The 16,635-nt window shown below is 41.3% G+C and overlaps 1 protein-coding gene across 5 annotated transcripts in view; it reads right to left on the bottom strand.

Moving 5' to 3' along the window:
- Positions 1 to 16,635, bottom strand: part of ANK3 (ankyrin 3) — a 508,469-nt gene that overhangs the window by 49,219 nt on the left and 442,615 nt on the right. For all 5 annotated transcript variants that reach the window (XM_075000148.1, XM_075000144.1, XM_075000145.1 and 2 more), the window contains 5 exons: positions 10,731 to 10,959; positions 9,513 to 9,638; positions 6,207 to 6,329; positions 5,717 to 5,743; positions 3,840 to 3,921 (listed from right to left, as the gene is read on the bottom strand). In XM_075000148.1, the coding sequence (XP_074856249.1) occupies positions 3,840 to 3,921; positions 5,717 to 5,743; positions 6,207 to 6,329; positions 9,513 to 9,638; positions 10,731 to 10,959 (587 nt within the window). The remainder of the gene's footprint in view (positions 1 to 3,839; positions 3,922 to 5,716; positions 5,744 to 6,206; positions 6,330 to 9,512; positions 9,639 to 10,730; positions 10,960 to 16,635) is intronic.

The following is a 16,635-nucleotide window of genomic DNA, read 5'->3' on the forward strand; positions in this document are numbered from 1 at the left end:
GAACCCAAGATATCTTTAAGTGACAGGCAATTGATGTGCAAACTGTGCAGCAGTTAGAATAAATTCAAGTCTTTATCTCCCATGCACAATTCGTATATGCTTCACGCTCACAAAGCCAATAAGAGCAAGAACTTTTCTAAGAGTTAAATAAAGAAACAAACAAATCAATAAATAAATCGGAACATTTTGCATTTTTCCCATGCAGTATTCCTTTTGTTTTGTCAAACTGAAGTAAAACTTCAAATGAAATTGTTTTAAGAAGCATTTGTCATACATGAAAAATGGAAAATATGGTTTATGATAAACATGAGCAAGCAAAGCAACTCAAACACTTTACTCATGCACAGTATAGCATGTCAAAACAGGCAAATGGAGTAATACATTTTATATGCTGCATTATGCACAACATGTAAACTTTACAAATATTTTCACAAGAGGTATTTAAAAGAAGAGTACACTTTTTCTACAAGATACAGTGTCGCTCCTTTTGAGGCGATATCTCACATGTGCTCAAAGAAACACCTGTTCAACTTCACATTTCTCAAAAGGTAACATCAGAAAAGTAATCAAAGAACAATACACTAAGTAGAGATGATCTGGCCAGGCCATATCTGTTAACTGTGAGCATTCCCAAAAAAGGCCCAGTATATTTACAGGCATTGCAAGGCAAATCAGTAGGTGCAGCTAGATTTTGGTCATCGGCTTTAGGTACAAATCCAGAGGTCAATAACACTTCAGCTTCCATATCCTCTGATGCAGCAATAACATTTAGAGAGTTCTTCCACTAACTAAAATAATGTTTAGGCACAATCACTTTACTCAGAAATGAAGCTAAAATATTCAAACAACCTATTCTGCACACCTGTCTGAAGTTATACTGACAATTTATCAAACCTGTGTCATCTGTCTTATAGCCAGACAATAATTCACTGTAAAAGAGACAAAATAAGACTTACATTAAGTTACTAAAGCTCTGTCACACAAGCTAATCTAAAAGAAGATGTTCAGTATACCAAGAAGACCATACCCCATAATGAGAAGATCTGTTGGGTCTATAAATATCAAGCAAAGGTCTACAGATGCATTGATTATGTAATACTATTGCTGTATTAGAACATTTAGGTTGAAGAGAGCTTGAATACTGGGAATACTGGCACAGTCTATTCCAAAAGACAGCCATTACAAACGCACTAATACAAAACATTTTAAAACGAAATTTTGACCATTCCTTACTCTATTATTTTCCTCCATGAAAATCTTCATTAAATAAATTCTACCACAGTGATTCATTAGGAGTATCTGCCAAGGTTCACCTGATATTCATGGAGTCGCAAATTTAAAAAAAAAATCAAAAGAATAGTGAATGGCAGAAATGAAATAAAAAACAATTTAGTCTACACTTAAACGTATCTGTAAATGCCAATAGATTCTTGATATGCTCTATCAGGGCAGTCCTACCACTACTGTTTAGTGAAACAATGCATCCAATAGCAGTCTCTCTTAACTGCAAATATTCTTCTCTCCATTTCATTACATAGTCAGATATTTTAAAAATTCCTTGTCAATACTTCATATTTTACTTGAGACGAAGGACTGGGCAAAGAAACAACCTCGTTGACTATGTTACCAGCGCATGAAGTTATGGGATAACTGTATGGTCTAGCAAATTATGGTTTTATTACTGATTTTTTAAGAATGAAAAACTCTATGTTATTTTATAAGTGGAAAAGCATACGTCAAAGAGTACAGCTGTTTTGCATGCCTGCACTTCCTAGATACTAAATTAATTTAGCCGCTAGCTTCATGCCCCATTATGGGCATGAGATGCAGTGATCTATTACCTAATAATATCCCACTGTGTGTTATTCTCCCTTCCTCTCTTGCACTTGGAAAATTAAAAAGGTGATTGAGCATATGTAATCCTGTCGATGCTCTGTTCTCAATGTACTTGAGGCATATAGCCAGGCTAGGGATCAAACCATAGTTCACCAGGAGCACTCCCTATTCTCCCTGACACTTCTGAATAGTGCAGAATAGACTTCCTTTGATTAGTGCTCTCCTCCCCACTTCACATCTGAGTAAAATGCCTCAGCAGTGAAAAAACACTGACCTCATCATACAGGTTCTGGCAGCATCGGGGAAAAAAAGAAGTCCAATGAAATTGATGGGAACTCTGACATCAACGTGACTGAATGTACGTGGAAGTCCAGAATGAATAGCTTTGTTTCCCAGCACTCAGAAAGAAATGAAGAAAGGAGAAACTGGTGTTCCCCATGTTTCTGAGGATGGAGCGGGAGGAGTAAAAAAGATGGAGAACATGTAAAAGTCAATATAAAAAAGAACCACTCAAATCCAAGGACCACATTTTGGTGGGATGTCACTTTGAACCCCTCTAGCACTCAGTATGGCAAAGTATCGTGTGGTAGGCTTACTATCAGTCTGCTTTTCTTGACGCCTTTTGGGAGTTCTTAATCTTAAATATCAGCTTCCCAGTAGCAGATTTCTCTCCTCTGGTTATGTAACCTTATGACCATATCTGCTGACCAGTCTTGATTTTTGAGTTCAGAAATGTTCTTTAGAGGTGAAAATGAAAAAGTGAAAAGAAAGTAAATCAGGAAAAAAAAAACTGTTTTATATCCAAAAATCTGGGAAAATATACTTGAGTTAGGAAATCTGTAGTAGATCAATAGGAGGTGAACTATTAAAAGAACGGAGAAAGACTTTTATATCTAGAGCAAATCCTTCCTCCATTCATTGATTACAACTTCATTTATGATTCTTCCCCACCTATTTTTGCTACTGTGACTTTAGTTTTGGTAAATCATTATAAGATATTTTTAATATTCCAGGGGGAGCAAGCTCCAAACTTACTCCAAACACCATAGCCAACCTGTTCCTTTGGTCTCTCTTACTTTTCTTTGATAATATCTCAGGATCCACTATGAGTCTTAACTATTCTGGTAATCTCTGAAAGCCAGGTGCTGTCAGCAGATGTATACTCCAAGTCTTCTCTAGCATCCAAGAATCACCATACATTATGGAGCACCTCAAAACTCCAAAAAGCTCACGTCTTTTTTAAAATAGCAGCCTCCAGCAAGAATTACCGGACAAGAAGAGATTTTTCAATAGATTTAATGAAATTATACTCTATGACCTACCGGAATTCAGAAAATGAGAAATTTGGCTGGCCACTGGAACAGAAGAGAAAAACAAAAGAACGACTGGGGAGGGAAGGAAAGGATGTCAGAGACATTATCGTATTTAAAGGCAGAAAAGGAAGCAGGGCCATAAATCAGATCAAGGAGATGAGAGTAGAAGAGAAAGTTAGGAGGAAATAAAGAGGCTTTATGGAACCTGGGACAAATGGGGAGATAGACGAAGAAGATATAAAATATAAGGAAGCTAAAATAAATGGAATAAAATTCCAAATATTTTAGAATTTAGTTGAAAGGAACCCTCCAATCCACTGAGTTTGACCGTTATTCCATCTAAAGCATCATTGTGATACAACCTAGAATTCATTAATGTTGAAGGGAGGAAGCAGACTGTCTTTCAGAAAGATAGTTTGCAAATTCATTTGCCCTTGCTTCATCCAACACATTATATCCTTTTTTGTTATGATTATTTTTGATTTATGTTAACTGGACTATGCTGTTTACCAGTAAGGATTCTCCAAGCTCTCACAACACAGGCTCACAGACCACCCAGGGGTATTGCTATGGAATATTTTTCTACTGATTTTTTTTCAAAGGACACTAAATGCAACATTTATAGAAAAAATGTCTCTTCTTATTGAAGCTGTGTATATACGGTATTAGTAGGTTTGTTAAGGAACTCACTCATTCCAGGCTCAGTCAGATAGCTGTAGCGCTTACGTAAAGCAAGAGAGACGAAGCTTTGACGCCGATCTGTTTTCTCAGTCTGCAACAAAACACATTTCCATTTGGTACCTTTCAAATACTCTGAAGAGCTTGATTATGATGCATCATTATAATGGGCTAAATCATACTTGAACTACACACCCACATGAGGGAATAAGAATCTATCCTTATGGCTCGATGAGGGCAGACAGGAGGAAGTGAGACTACATGACTGCATTCACTTCTACACAGCAGGTGATAGGAAATAGGCAAAGTCTTAGCTGCGTTCCTGCTTGATGGCCAATTTCAGAGAAAGAGGTAATAATTAGCAGGTATATAAACTAATAGTATATTACTCATCCCATGGAGAATGTACCAAGTAAGGTAGGAATGGCAACTCGGACTGATATATGTCTGAAATACAATGTCTCCCAGATATACTTCCAAGGTGATGCAGTGTACCCAAGCACATTTAGTTCAGGGCACTGTCTAAATTCACATTCTAGCAGCATATTATCTACATACTGTAATATCCCATTATCTTTTCTTAATCCCTTCCATACTACTCAAAATGGCAACATTTATTTCTTTCTGTACAATAACCACCTTGGCTAGAAACAGAAAGATCAACATAAAAGACTACAGATACAGACATAAAACATTAATCAGAGTATACCTTCGGCTAACCTCTTCCAACATTAATCAGTCTTAAAAGCACATAAACCACAATGTACACTTGCTTTAAAGTGAGTACAGTACATTAGGGACAAAAAAAGGCATGAAAGGGTTTTTTTGTTTTTTTTTTAATATGCACAAAATGCAAAGATGCATATTAGAAAGCAGAATACGATTGCTAACTAGTAAATGGCAACATAAGTTATTGTGTCTAATGTCGTAGCAGTTAGTATGATATTTTCACAGCTCTATCTAATAATATTAAAACTTCTTCACAGAAACCAATTAAGTTGATTATGTCTCCAAAATAGAGTTTGGAAAGAAGACTACTGTGATACCTATAAAATAGCTGACCAGGCATAAGTCACAGGAAAACTAAATGATCTGGTTGTCTTTTGATATATTGATACTTATTCGATCTTAGTTAGTAGGCAGCTAATGCTATTCATTAGCTGTTAGAAAAAGGAGGGCTATACACAAGGAACTCTTTTGCTGGCAAAATGGATGTGTGGGGTATTTCTGTAGTAAGTTTTCTATTTCTAGTGTTTTAAAACTCACTGTATCCACTACTGCGTAATATAAATTTAATCTGACTACCTGAGATAACTTAATTAAGATTACTTATGAGAGATATTTTCTGTTAAAATTTTAACAAGGTATGGATTTTTAAGTTGCAGAGATCTGGAACTTATTTGAAAATAGATACACTAAAATATTTAGAACTTACTTCTGGTTATTTTGCTTTTTAAAGAAAATAAATGGGTTTATTTTCAGGAATAAAAGTACAATAGGCCAGTATTTAACGGGTACATAGAAATATAGATTAGGGAAATACTGACAGTATATTAACATAAGAGGTCTAATTCATCCCTGCTGAATGTAATGCCAGTGATTTCAGCAATACGACAGATGAATTTAGCCTGTAAGTTATAAATTGCATTACTTATATTCTAAGTATAAAGTGAGCTGAAGTTCAGCATATTAACATATACGGTGCTTAAATTTATAACATATGATCTTATTTCATCACATGCCTGCACTTGACAACAGAACATAGCTGTCTACTATATATTGTTACTATTCACTGTTATAATTAAAAGATACTATATTTTTCCAGAACATATTTATCTTTCTGCACTAATTCTGTAGAAAATAAAAACAGAAGACAGCATTTATATTACCTCATCATCTTGATCTGACTCTGTTTCCTTTTGGTTCCAAGTTGCATTGTAGAGACAAGGAATATTATAATGGACAGCAGGGAAAAGAATATCAGGATATGAAAAGGACCGAGTTGGGAGTACAAAATGCAAGCTGATTTACAAGCTAAAGCAAACCCAAAACAACAACATAAAAGAAAAAAAAAAACCTTACATCCAGTGCAAACCAACATGTGGCAGTACTGAATGCATAAAATCTATGAATTGTAAAGCTGAAGCATGAGCTGTAAACAGAGGATCCAATCATAAAAATTATAGGAACTTGACACCACAGTAACAAGAGACTTTAAAAGCTTTCTACACACAAAAAACTAATAAAACATAAATCTATAACAGCTTTAATCATATTACGTAGCATTCCCATGACTAGCACTTCACAGGACTTCTTTATTACTAGCAAAACAGTTAAGCTAAAAGTTAAAGAAAACAAGAAGCGTTCTGGCAGGAATACCTTTTTGTGTGCTGGCAAAGTAATATTTAAGTTGCAAACAGCTGTTTGTGGCAGTCCTTTCGTAGTCTTTGGTTCTTTCAAAAATGATAAACGACCACAAGGCTCTTGGCTGGTGTCTCTAATCTAGAAAAAATTATTACACAATAGTTTGACTTAGCATTGTTTGACGCATATGTTTTTGCATTATATTCCCCCCTTTCCCCACAAAGAACATGAGAGAAGCCAAAGTCCTTGAGGTGACCTTTTTTCTCAAAAGGAGTGTTGATCTTATTGGAGACCATCAGAAACAGTTTGTCCAGCTAGAGAATGCTGCTGGACAGTAACAGGTCATGCTCCTTTCCCTATCTTGTAATCACACCAAGTGAAAACCAAAGGAACTTAGTCAGGATCCAAACTGCAGCTTTTCAGGGGAAGAAAGTTGCAACGACAGTAAAATGCCTTTAATCTGGCATCTGATGGTCCTGAAATCCTGATGGTCCAGCATCTGCAGTCCCCTGAGATGCATGAGGGTGGTGGGAGGGGTGAAGAAGCTGGAGGAGCATGGGGTGGTGAAGAAGCTGGCTCTATAGTGCTGTCCATTTCACCTGCTCTCCCCGCGCACAGGTGTTGAGATGCAAAGACCGGAACAGCCTCAGGGGTACAGGAACGGAGGAAGCCGGCACCTGCCACTGGGTAACAAGTGCCGCCTTGGCTCTACCCCACTCAGCACAGCACAGACTGGCCCCTTCTGCCCCTGCTCGGCAGACACTGTATGCACAGCCCAGCCCCCTCTTACTGACTCAGCCCTGCACATGCAAGGCAGGGCCTGGCTCTCAGGTGCCTGTTAGCCCTGCAGCAAAGCAGCCTGCAGAGCCACTGTCCCCAGCACTAAGGTGCCAGCCTAGGGCATGCTCAGCTCCACAGGCCTCCAGATTCCTGCTCATTGGGCAGTGGTGGTGGACATGCACCTGTTTTCCTCCACCACTGGGTGCACGAGCAGCACTGTAAAGGCCACAGGGGTGGTGAAGAAGCTGGGGACATGGGGCAGTGGTGAGCTGCAGCTGTGCCCATGGGTGGTGAGGATGCAGGAGCGTGGGGAGTGGTTGAACTAGGGTGTGGGGGTTATGGTGATGTCCAATAATCGGAAAATTTGATAATCTGGCACCTGTCTGGTCCTGGATGTGGCGGATTAAAGGAATTTTACTGTACAACTAAACCAAGAGGCCAGCCTCTGATTTTTGTTCCATTGCAATCGAGTCTTCAAAACTGTTTCCAACACAGTCTATTATGCTGAGTCCATCACTTAATGGACATTTCTACGCATGCCATGGAGCGACAGATGCTAACGAGGCGCGAATGCAAAGTCCCCGTGCCTCATTAGCATAACATCATGTGATTTGGAGTCCGGAAGACTGTTCTTCCGGACTCCAAAATGCCGTGTAGAAGTGCGGCCCCCCGGGAGGGGGCTTCCGGAAGGCACGGGGAATTTGCATCTGCGCTTCATTAGCATCTTTCACTCCGTGTATTAGCATTGGCCTGTGTACAAACAGCCAATGAGATAATATTCCTGTCGGCAAACAGGACTGAGTTTTCAATCCACTTGAATTTCTTTCTGCCCAGTTTTGGACATGCAATGACTAACACTCAATAAAAGTGGCCATGATTTTGGTTTGTACCCACAAAATAGGTGTTTACATATGCATAGTATGCAGTGCACTCACTTTTTGGGAGCACTTGTAAAAACTAGGGCTGTCAATCAACTTGGCGCATCAAAATAATTAAGGAACATTAATGTTAGTTCATAAGCCAAAGCCTAGTTTAAAAAAATTAGCACACATTAATGCTTGTTAATTGACAGTGCTACTTTTTACACTCCCCGGTGCCTAAGGCCGCTGTAATCCAAAGCAGAGATTCCACATTGCTTTTACATGCCCTTACACAATTTACATGATCATTTTGCACGCCCTGACTTGAAACAAGTTTGCTGTGCCACTTACCACCCATAACAAAAAGTCTGTGTGTTGACTGGAAAGTAATTTACTAGGTGCTGACAGAGGGGCAGAGAGCAAAAAGGAGGAGGTGTGGAATTAACTCTTGGAAAACTGCTGGCTTCCAGAATGGTAGCCACGTGAATATTTCTTTGGCGGTTCAACATATTGTCTAGGACAGAGTGAGCAAACTTTTTCAGTTTTCATCCCTGCAATTACTTTTTTAATGGGACAGATGAGCCTGAGACCCCACAGCCAATTTGCTGTGCCCCCCTTGTGAAATTTCATACCCCACTGAGGGGGCCCACCCCCCACTTTGCTCACCCCTGGTCTAGGTAGCTAGAGAGAGCTCTCCATAAATGTAAAGGCTGTGATTAACTTTTTGAAAAGGCCTGGAACATACCAGTATCCTTCCTATAAGGGTCAATGGAACATTATGCTTCAAGTCACAGGCTGACAGCTCCCAGATCTCAGGTGGGAATTCCTGTTATTCCTGTCCCCACACATGGGACAGGTCCATGCTGTCTGGTTCACTTCCTGTGTCAGAAACTGTCTTTTGCTGGAGGCACAACACCAAATAAAATCCTGGTCCTGGCATGAGGATGGCTCTTGTGAATGCCATTTTTGCATCCTAGGACTCTGCATATGTCTACGTTAGCATCTCTCATTGTATGATTAGTACTTAAAGGAAATCCTGCGCACATTGGACAAAATTGCATGTTCCACCCCCTGGCATATTGCTAACCCCATGCATTCAAAAACTGGGAGATCTGATTTGCAAATCAGGCAATCTGTAGAAAAATAAAACTTGGGTTCTGTTTGCTTTCAGGGTTCTGGTCCCTTGGAGTTCCCATGTTCAAGTTTTTTTTCTCTACACCAACAAAGGCTAATTTTTAAAAAAAAAAAGTAAATTATTATTGTTTAACAGCTTGATTCATTGAGATTAGTGTTATTCAACCTGCACTTGTTAAAAAAGGAGGCTGAATATCTGGATCACATATTATCACACTCAGGTCATTTTGGTAGTTATACACCCCTTGAAATTATGTCCTTTGCATCTTAAGAGCAGATCTAGTATGAGGTATGCTTCTGGCAAAGAACTGTGAATCTGAAGAGCATGTATTTTGATCCCAGCTCTGACAGGGACTCCTTCCATGGTTTCATGCCTATCACTTATAAACTCTGTTCCAAAGTAGCTACTGTTCCAAGTAGCTACCTGTTAAATTACAATACTATTTACTTACCTCCAGTGGCAGACTATACATATTAGACAGAACCAATATTACTACACAAGGAAAATATTTTCTCAACATTAGTAATTTGTGGGGTTTATTTTTACCTTAATAGAGAATGGCAGTCTATTTTCCTTGAAAGCATAAAAATTAAAAACAAGCTGTTGTCCACCTTTTGTCAAAGGAGCCAGATTTCCATAGCAGTCAACAAAAATAGGCTTTCCTTCCAGAACCTATCAAAACCACAAGACAAATGGAAAGTGAGCAAAATATATTTTAATGGTATATAATACATGCAGAAACATATACCACTATTTACAGCAACACCATAACTCCTTATTCAGGTAGGAATGCATCAACACATATTCAATGGTGTCATAATTCAAAAGTACTGTGGTGTGCTTAATATGACATTTTAAGTCATATATAAAATAATAAATAATAATATGACATAAGTCACACATATAAGAATTATAATTCTAATTGCTAAAGTTACTTTTTAAAAATATAGCTCCAATTCCACAGATACAGATACAGTTATAATTAGCTACAGCTCTGAGGGAAAAGTGTATAGCAGGAGGCAGAAACCCCTCACACATGTGCCAAAAGTGGCATGTGAATCGATTTTCGTCAGCACATGAGGAAGGAGCTCGGCCACACCCCTTCTGCATGCAGCCAAAAGCTTGCTCAAAGCCATGCCACCTTTGGATTAATAAGAGGCGAGCTAATGCTACCAACCACCAACTAAACGGTAAAGCTCTGCATCTTCACTTTTTAAACGCAAGTAGGACTGTTAGTGACTTCAAAAAGTATCGCCAGCGCTTGGACAGTACAGAGGTCAAAAGGTCAAATTTTGGCACTCCCCCTCAGAAGGGTTTTTGATTCCTGGTGGACAGTATATATAACACACTTTTTCACAAGAAGCAACCTTTGTTTAACAAATTCTAAACAGACCAGCTTGAGTAACTCACGCGGGTGCTGGAGATCACTATATGGACAAGGAGGGAGGAATTCTAGTCTACCACACTTTGAAGCATGTGTGCAACTGCTCTATAGCAGTTACTCCAGAGTCCTTTGCCCACTGCCAGTAAACAGAAGGACTCGAGGGCCCATGTAAAGATGTCCTGTCCCTTCATCCTGGTTAGCGCACGTCCAAAGAGTTTCTTTACAAAGGTATGTCCTAAACCTAACTGGCTTATAGTGGTTGTGAATCTCTTTTCTGATGTCACAACACTTTGCCTGCTCCTGTAGAGTTGAACCAGAGCAGACTCTTAGCACCCTGGGAAGATGGGAATGAATTCAGTTGTTATTAATACAAAATATACCTCAATATCTTTGCTTCTTGCAACTTCTTCAAAATTCTCTTGTTGTTCCAAAGTTTTGTCCACTTTATCATCAGTCATGCAGAAGCAACGCAAACTAGATTCCACAGGGTCATTCATTTTTGCAAATATCACGAACTTGGCCATATAAGGAACACATATTAATTCCCTATAAAGTTGTGTGGCCAGGCTGACAGTTTCTAGTACCTGATGGCAGTCTGCAAGCCAAAATCTGAAAGAGAAAAGACAAAATGCTAAATCCACACATCTTCATACAACAGGAGTTTGTTTCACAGAACATTGGCCCAAACTTTAAAACGATAAAAAGAAATGCTGTTGCATCAAGAAAGAACAACTGTGGTCTCCGCTAACAGTTACAGGGCAGAATGAAAATTATTTTTCAGGTAGAGCAAAGAGACATCCTCGTGTTCATTGTCTTCCGTGATTCCCCAGCGACTTTAGATAAATGCAGCGTCTGCAAACTTCCCATTGGCAAAGGCAGAGTTTTTGCTAGAATCAGTGGTGCTCTAGATAATCGAACATGAGGCTGTATGGATTGGTGAAGTCTGCATATTTGGGTGACCTCTTCCATGTTGGTGTCTCCGTAACTCAGGGGTGGGCAAGATACAGCCCCTGGGCTCAAAATAGACCACCAAACTGTCTAATCCAGCCAGTGTCCTACCCCTGCCACACAAAGCAGGCCTAACCCCTTCCACACAAAGCAGGCCTAACCCCTTCCACACAAAGCAGGCCTAACCCCTTCCACACAAAGCAGGGCTGCTCAAAGCAGCTGGCTGCTCTCTGTAGCTCAAATGTGATGTGAAGGAGAAGGATGGGGTATGGGGAGGCTTCACGTGCTGCCCCACTGCCCCCAGCAAAATCTCTTAGCTTCTATTGGCTGGAAATAAACCAATGAGAGCTCTGAGATTTTACTTGGGGTAGGGGCAGTACAGCACAATTTCTAACCTCCAGTTTGGTTGTTTCTGGTCAATAGGAGCTGAAAGATTTTGATGGGGGTGGGGGCAGCACAGGAAGCCTTCTTCCCACAGCACAGAGAGCCAGATGGAACAGCCAGTGGGCTGGAGCTGCCCGAGAGCACAGTTGGCTGGAAGTTTCCTATGTAAGTGCCTTCTAGCCAGAACTTGCCCCTGGCACCTCACCCCTCCTGCACACCAACTCTCTCCCAGACCCCTCATCCTCCAAAGCCCTTTCCCCCAGCCAGAATCCTCTCCTGCACCAATACTCCATCCAAGACCCTCCACTCCAATCCCTGCCCCACTCAAACCTTCTGCACCCACCTCTCCAAGCCACAACGCCTTCTCAGAAGAACTTGCACCTTCTTCTACGTCCCTCCCCCAGGCCAGAATCCTCTCCTGGACCATATACCCCAATACCCTGGTCCAGATCATCCCAAACTCCCTCTCAGATCCCACACCCTCTCCTGCACACCAGTCCCCTACCCCGAGCTCCCTTCTGTACTCCAAACTCCACCCCAGACCCCACATTCCCTCCACAGAAAAGTGCAGCCCTTGCCCACTTACCAAAATCTTGGAGTGGCCTCCCATCAAAAATTATTGTTCACCCCTGCTGAAACTGCTCATTCTGAGTACCCTGCAGGCCAAATCATCTACATTGTATCTAGCACTGTATTTCTGAAAGGTCTACCAGCATTTATATCTGAAATCATCATTAAAATTGACTATCAACCACATTTTAAGTGAGATGGGAGCCATATTGTACAGTATACAGTCAAATCGATGGTATGAATATAGAAAACCCATGGTACATAAACTGCATATGTAAGGAAAGAGGCCTTCCTACATGACAGATATTGTATTGCCTCTTTACATTTGGGAGCATGATGACAATTAGTACATCCAGAACTTGTGGACTTTAGTGCATCAGAGGAAGACATCCTTCTACAGTTCAAAACAGTTTTTAATGCATATAAAGCACCATCAAACCAAACAATGGTGTACAAACTTGGTTTGCAGATTTTGTAAACAGGTTAAATCTCGTTAACCTTATCAGAATCATAGAATCATAGGGTTGGAAGAGACCTCAGGAGGTCATCGAGTCCAAGTCCCCACTACGAGCAGGACTAATCCCAACTAAGCTATCCCAGCCAGGACTTTGTCAAGCTGGGACTTAACATACCTTTAGCGAAGGAGATTCTACCACCTCCCTAGGTAACTCATTCCAGAGTTTCATCACTCTCGTACTTGTCGTGCTTAAAACATCTCTGTGGACATAATCGCCCCCGTGAGTCAGGGACAGCATGCTTTTGGAGGGAAAGATCACTGTGAGGAAAAATCTCCTCAAACACATGGAGTTTCAAATTGTCTTAGCCTGCCAGCTAGCAGTGTTCCCATGGTCACTTTTTGACCGTTAGCTGCCCCGGCAACTTGAAATCACACATATTCATGAATCATGATTTGCATGCGGTGCCCTGATTGGCTGGCTCTGGAGACTTTCCAGAACCTTCTGCGAAAGTGAGGACCTAATAGAGAACTGTGCCCGCATGCTAATTCCTTCAAAAATATTCATAAGGATGCTCTATAAAAGCCGGGCTTGCTGCTCATTCAGCGGCCCTTGACGGGGAGGCGTGCCTCGGATGAGCGTCCGCCAGTCCCCCAGGCTAGCCTGAAAAGGCGAAGAGCGAAGAAAGAGCTGAACGCCTCACAGAAGCGCAAGGTTGCCCATCATCTGCGCTCCTGGCAAGCACCAAGCGGCGTCTCTGAGGGGAAGCTGCTGCCAGCTGTCGAACTGGCCTGCACTTGTGCAGGTACTGCACAGCTGGTACAGTGAAACCCAGGGCCCACCAACATACATATCGGACCTGACCAGCTTATTGGACTTGACCAATCTACTGGATGTGACGTACCATACAGGACAAGTATCCTCATTGCTAGGCCCGCGCTTTGCATGGGCCCACACCCATACACCACATCTTCGCTCCAGCTCGTGGCACCGGGACCCCAGTGGGGGAGCAAGGTTGATCCCCTTGCTTTGTCCCTGCTCAGCAGGGTAGGGGCATTGCCCGGGGGCCTGACCCTAGGGCCGGGCTTTCCTGGCTTCAGGCTGGACTCTAATTTTAAAAAAGAACTCTAAATAATCTTATTAATTTTACTATTGTTATTGTTATGGTTTGATAATTATAGATATATACATAGATAGGATTTCTTAATGTTATTTAGTTAGTTAACTTTATAGAATTATTATTATCATTAGAATTTCTTGTTAAATTATTAATATTTATTCATAAAGGAATTAGTGGTCACCTGACAGCCACGTACATACACTAAGGTGAAGGCGTGACCTCCCTTCTTCCTTGTTTTATTTTCTGGTCCAATAGAGAGGAAAATTCTCCATTGGCCATAATTAATATACGGGTCGGACTAGCAGCTCGATCACAGTAGGCGTGAGAGGGGTAGCGTCCTCCCCCTTCCTTTGGATAAGAAAAGGTACACATATATATTTATATATTTAATATTTATCTATTTAATATATTCCTTCAAACTCGTATTCCCTTTTGAAACCACGCCACTTTAGTGTTGTCATGAACACCTGGGCTTTAGTTCAAGTAAGTGTCTACTGCTGTTAACATAAGACTGCAATGCTATTTAATTTTCTTCTTAATAATTAATAAATTAATTGTGAGTGTTTTTGGAAAAATCCGGTTGTCTGTCTCGTCGTTCCTCCTAGCTCCTGCCTGTCCAGGGGGGGTTGGTGGGGTCCGGGTCAACCGAGTGCGCACCCCGTCATAAGTCCACGGGGGTGGGTCCTGGGACCTGAAAGGTGGTAAGGGGTTGCTTTATTGAGTCCTCTTGCCACCAGAGGAAGGCCTAGCATTGCTGTTATTTTGTGGTACTGCTAGAGAGCCTCCCTCTGCACTACTGAAATAGGTTTTCCTAATATCCAACCTAGACCTCCCTGCACTGCAATTCAAGACCATTGCTCCTCATTCTATCATCTGTCACCACTGAGAACAACTTCTCTCCACCTGCTTTGGAACTCTCCTTCAGGTAGCTGAAGGCTGCTATCAAATGCCCGCTCACTCTTCTGTTTTGTAGATTAAATAGGACCAGATCCCTCATGTGTTATGTGTTCCAGCCCCTTAATCATTTTTGTCACCCTCTGCTGGAGTCTCTTCAGTGTGTTCATATCCTTTCTGTAATGTGGGTGGTCGGAGGGTGGACACACACAATTGGACTCTATACTCCAGATGCAGCCTCACCAGTGATGAATGAAGGGGAATAATCACTTTCCTAGATCTGCTGGCAATGCTCCTACTAATGCCCCCCAGGATGCCATTACCCTTGTTGGCTACTTGGGCACACTGTGGGCTCATATCCAGCTTCCAATCCGCTATCACCCCCTGGTCCTTTTCTGCCAAACAGCTGCTTAGCCAGTTGGTTCCCAGACTGTAGCGGTGCTTGGGATTCCTTCATCCAGGACTCTGAACTTGTCCTTATTGAATCTCAACAGATTTCTTTTGTATCAATCCTTCAATTTTCTAGGTCTTCCTAGACCCTATTCTTCCACTCCAGTGTATCAACCTCTCCCACTAATTTAGTGTCATCAGCAAATTGAGTGCAGTCCATTCCCTCATCCATGTCATTAATAAAGATGTTGAACAAAACTGACTCAGGAACCAACCCTTGGGACACTCCACTTGATACCAGCCACCAGACAGAGAGCTGTTGATCACTACCCACTGAGCCCGATGATCTAACCAGCTTTCTATCCATCTTACAATCCATGTATCCAAGATGCACTTCTTTTAACTTGCTGTCAAGGATACTGCAGGAGACCATACCTTGAGTTCAGCAAAGCTTTTGACATCTCACATCCACTGCCTTTCCCATATCCATAGAGCCAGTTACGTCAGCATAGTAGGCAATCAGATTGGTCAGGCATCATGTGCTCTTGGTGAATCCATGTTGAATATTCCTGATCACTTTCCTCTAATGTAAATGCTTCAAAATGGATTACCTGAGGCACCCCTACATGATTTTTTGAAGGACTGAGGTGAGGGTGACTGGTCTTTGTTCCTCAGATTCTCCTTCTTCCCTTTTTTAAAGATGGGTACTACATTTGCCTTTTTCTAGTCATCCAGGACCTCCCCAGATGGTCACAATTTTTCAAAGATAATGGACAATGGTTCTGCAATCACATCAGCTAACTCCCTCAGCATCCATGGATGCATTTGATGTGGCTCCATGGATTTGTGTATGTCCAGCTTTTTTACATAATTCTAAATAGTTCTTAACATGTTATTTAAAGATTTCTTTAAAATCCGGCCAACTCTCCTGTACTCCTTTTCCCCCTGTGTTAGAATTCCAGGGGACCCTCCCCATCAGTTCCCTGAGGGGAGTCAGTCAGCTTTTTCTGAAGTTCAGAGTCTGTATTTTGATGCTCTGCTTTCTTCCTTTGTTCAGGATCCTGAACTCAACTATCTTCTCACCACTGCTGTCCAGGTTGCTAGACACGTCTACTTCCCATACCAATTCCTCCCTGTTTATGAGCAGCATGTCAAGCTGAGCATGGCTCCTGGTTGGTTCCTTCAGCATTTGCACCAAAAAGTTGTCTCCAACATTCCCCAAAAATTTACTGGATTGTCTGTGTACCACTGTATTGGTCTCCCAGCAGATGTCAAAATGCTTCAACCAGGGCCTATGAACTAATAGGTCTTGTAAGATGTGTAAAGAAAGCCTCATCTACCTCATTTTCTTTGATGGAACACAGAGTTGATACTTGGTTCTCGGGTCCTTTTACCTTCTCTTCCAATATAGAAACCAGCTTGCACTTTGTACACATAAAGTTTCTTCAATCCTCTGGGAGGAAGATAAACATGGAACATCCCATGCAGGTCACAGCAGCTGGTCTCTCACTCTTCATAATGGTC

The sequence above is a fragment of the Carettochelys insculpta genome, chromosome 7 (assembly GCF_033958435.1).
Source record: "Carettochelys insculpta isolate YL-2023 chromosome 7, ASM3395843v1, whole genome shotgun sequence".
Classification (NCBI taxonomy): Eukaryota; Metazoa; Chordata; order Testudines; family Carettochelyidae; genus Carettochelys; species Carettochelys insculpta.